This window comes from Sinocyclocheilus grahami, unplaced genomic scaffold, assembly GCF_001515645.1.
Source record: "Sinocyclocheilus grahami isolate Dianchi unplaced genomic scaffold, SAMN03320097.WGS_v1.1 scaffold390.1, whole genome shotgun sequence".
Classification (NCBI taxonomy): domain Eukaryota; kingdom Metazoa; phylum Chordata; class Actinopteri; order Cypriniformes; family Cyprinidae; genus Sinocyclocheilus; species Sinocyclocheilus grahami.
In genome coordinates, this window is record NW_015505569.1 from 30,893 (window position 1) to 34,105 (window position 3,213).

The 3,213-nt window shown below is 39.4% G+C and overlaps 1 protein-coding gene across 1 annotated transcript in view; it reads right to left on the reverse strand.

Moving 5' to 3' along the window:
- Positions 1 to 3,213, reverse strand: part of LOC107550169 (adhesion G protein-coupled receptor L3-like) — a gene marked incomplete at its 3' end in the record, with an annotated part of 105,164 nt that overhangs the window by 30,568 nt on the left and 71,383 nt on the right. The window contains exon 5 of the mRNA XM_016231405.1: positions 2,453 to 2,556. Coding sequence (XP_016086891.1) covers positions 2,453 to 2,556 — 104 coding nt within the window. The remainder of the gene's footprint in view (positions 1 to 2,452; positions 2,557 to 3,213) is intronic.

Below are 3,213 nucleotides of genomic sequence, written 5' to 3' on the forward strand. Positions count from 1 at the left end.
CCAAGATAGAACTTTTTGGCCTTAGTTCTAAGCGGTATGTGTGGAGAAAACCAGGCGCTGCTCATCACCTGTCCAATACAGTCCCAACATTGAAGCATGGTGGTGGCAGCATCATGTTGTGGGGGTGTTTTTCAGCTGCAGGGACAGGACGCCTGGTTGCAATCGAGGGAAAGATGAATGCGGCCAAGTACAGGGATATCCTGCACGCAAACCTTCTCCAGAGTGCTCAGGACCTCAGACTGGGCCGAAGGTTTACCTTCCAACAAGACAATGACCCTAAGCACACAGCTAAAATAACGAAGGAGTGGCTTCACAACAACTCTGTGACTGTTCTTGAATGGCCCAGCCAGAGCCCTGACTTAAACCCAATTGAGCATCTCTGGAGAGACCTAAAAATGGCTGTCCACCAACGTTTACCATCCAACCTGACAGAACTGGAGAGGATCTGCAAGGAGGAATGGCAGAGGATCCCCAAATCCAGGTGTGAAAAACTTGTTGCATCTTTCCCAAAAAGACTCATGGGTGTATTAGATCAAAAGGGTGCTTCTACTAAATACTGAGCAAAGGGTCTGAATACTTAGGACCATGTGATATTTCAGTTTTTCTTTTTTAATAAATCTGCAAAAATGTCAAAAATTCTGTGTTTTTCTGTCAATATGGGGTGCTGTGTGTACATTAATGAGGAAAAAAATTAACTTAAATGATTTTAGCAAATGGCTGCAATTTAACAAAGAGTGAAAAATGTAAGGGGGTCTGAATACTTTCCGTACCCACTGTATATATTTTTTTAACCAAGTAAAACACTAAAACATGACAGTCAAAAAAGAAATAAATAAATAAAACCAGAAATGGACTTTAAGTGTCAGTGCTCCGGCTTTTGTGACTATTATGTGTAGCTTTTTATAATAAACTGAACACCTGTTTATCATTTCTTATGTAAACATCCTTTATTCTTTTTTTAAATGCCACAAAAAGCATGAAAAACCACATATAAACCATATTCTATCTTAATCGCATATTTATTAGCTTCATGTTTCATCTGTATTAGTCATGTATAGAGACAGAATGCAGAAGTTTACCGTCATCGGAGCTGGAAATTATGATCATGCAACACTGACAGATGGATCTGCAGAGAATCGTCTCTCTGTGAGTCATTAAGAAATTATGATTCTATCTAAAGAAATATGAGCGCACTATTAGACTAAACATATGTTTGCATTTTAAGCTATTTCTGGGATCAGAAATAGATGGGAGCAAACGCAAGTGAATATGTGCAGTGTCTCGTTAACCTATTGGAAATATCAGTAACTACCAACTGATATTGCATGAGTTTGCATTCCCGACAGAAATTATTACTGTCATTGTAACCAAGTATTATCATAAATACTGATGGTGGTCAAATATCAAAGCCATCTAATCTGTCTAATAATTCAAAGCTTAAGATCAAATCAGCATCCTTATTCATTCTAAACGTGTTTCTGTAACAGCTGCCAAAAAATAGCCTGTATAGTCCACGATATAGTTCCACTGTGGTTTGTTATTTATTTTCAAGCAAAAAAAGGAAAACTTTTCAAAGCATCCACACACACACACACACATACACATATATATATGTAATATTACATTTAATTTTATTTCAGCTTTATTTCAATGAGAGAAAAGGATTTGTGATAGTTTTAGTCATGTCCAACAAGAGAAGGTTGCACACATAATGTTCTTAAAAATATTTATTCAGAGGCCAAAAAGTGCAAAAAAGTGAAACATACTCAGTGCAAAGGCAAAACATTACTGATTCACAAAAAAGTGAAAAAAGTGGAGCATGATCAGTACCAAGGCAATAGGCAAAACGCAAAAGCAAAGCATATAGAAAAAAGTGCAAAGAACAAACATTACAAATCCTAAAAAGTGCAAAAAAAGTGCAACATGCTCAGTGCAAAGGCAAACCAGCACTGATTCACAAAAAACCTGCAGCACGCTCAGCGTAAAGACAATAGGCAAAAAAAACAAAGTAAACATTTATTTAAGAAGTGCAAAGAGAAAATGTTACTGATTCACAAAGAAGTGCAATATGCTCAGTGTAAAGGCAAAACTTCACCAATTCACAAAATGGTGCAAAATAAAAAAAAGTGCAACATGCTCAGCGCAAAGGCGAAATGTAATATGAATAAAAGTAATTGATCATTTCTTATGTGTACGAGCTTCTCCTGTCGTTGGAATTGTAGGTTATAATTTTTGAGCTGACGCAATAAAGTATTTTCCATTTGCAAACTTCTTCAGCATTTGGTGTGGACATTTCACGACTTACTTACTGGTCTTTAATACAAGTTTCAGTTAACAATAACAACACTGGCTTGGACCAATCAAATAACAGCTCCAACTGTTTAATAATTTGTCAAAATGAGGCTAAATGTACATTATCCCATACATATGTTTGATTGTGTGTTTCTCAAACCTTCTGGTTGATGATGTTGACCCATGTGGAGGTGCAGTTGCTGAGGTCGGGCCCCTGCTGGTCCCAGAGTCCCTCGGGCCCCTGACAGGTGAACACAGCCATCCCTGCACACAGAAAACAACCGTTACTGTGTGTTCATAGCACACCGCAAACACACACATCAACGTCCTTCACTGCTGCTTCCACAGATGACGAGAAACGCTTTCAAATGTCTGTGATCATAAAAGAATGTGTAATTACTTCCTCTGATGGAGATAAAATCACTGCAGCGTGTTTGTGTGTGTGTGTGTGTGTGTGTGTTCGTTCCCTGGAGAGCACTGGTAAAGGTCAATTAAAGCTCGTGGAGAGAGACATCTCATTCTCAGCTCTAATTAGAAGGACAGAAGAGAGAAAAAGTGTCATATTCTTCCAGTCGGGTGACTGTATCGGCACTCGGGTGAGATCACTGACACACACACACACACACACACACACACACAGTAACTCGCACACACACACACATACACTCGCACACACACACACACACACACACACACACACACACTCTCTCACACACATACATCACACACTCACACTCACACACACTCTCTCTCACACACACATACACACAAACACACACACTCCAGATGTACGGCTGCTGCAGACACACACACACTAACTCGCACACAGACTCACACACACACACACACACACACACACACACACACACACACACACACTCACACACACACACACACACACACACACACACACACACACAC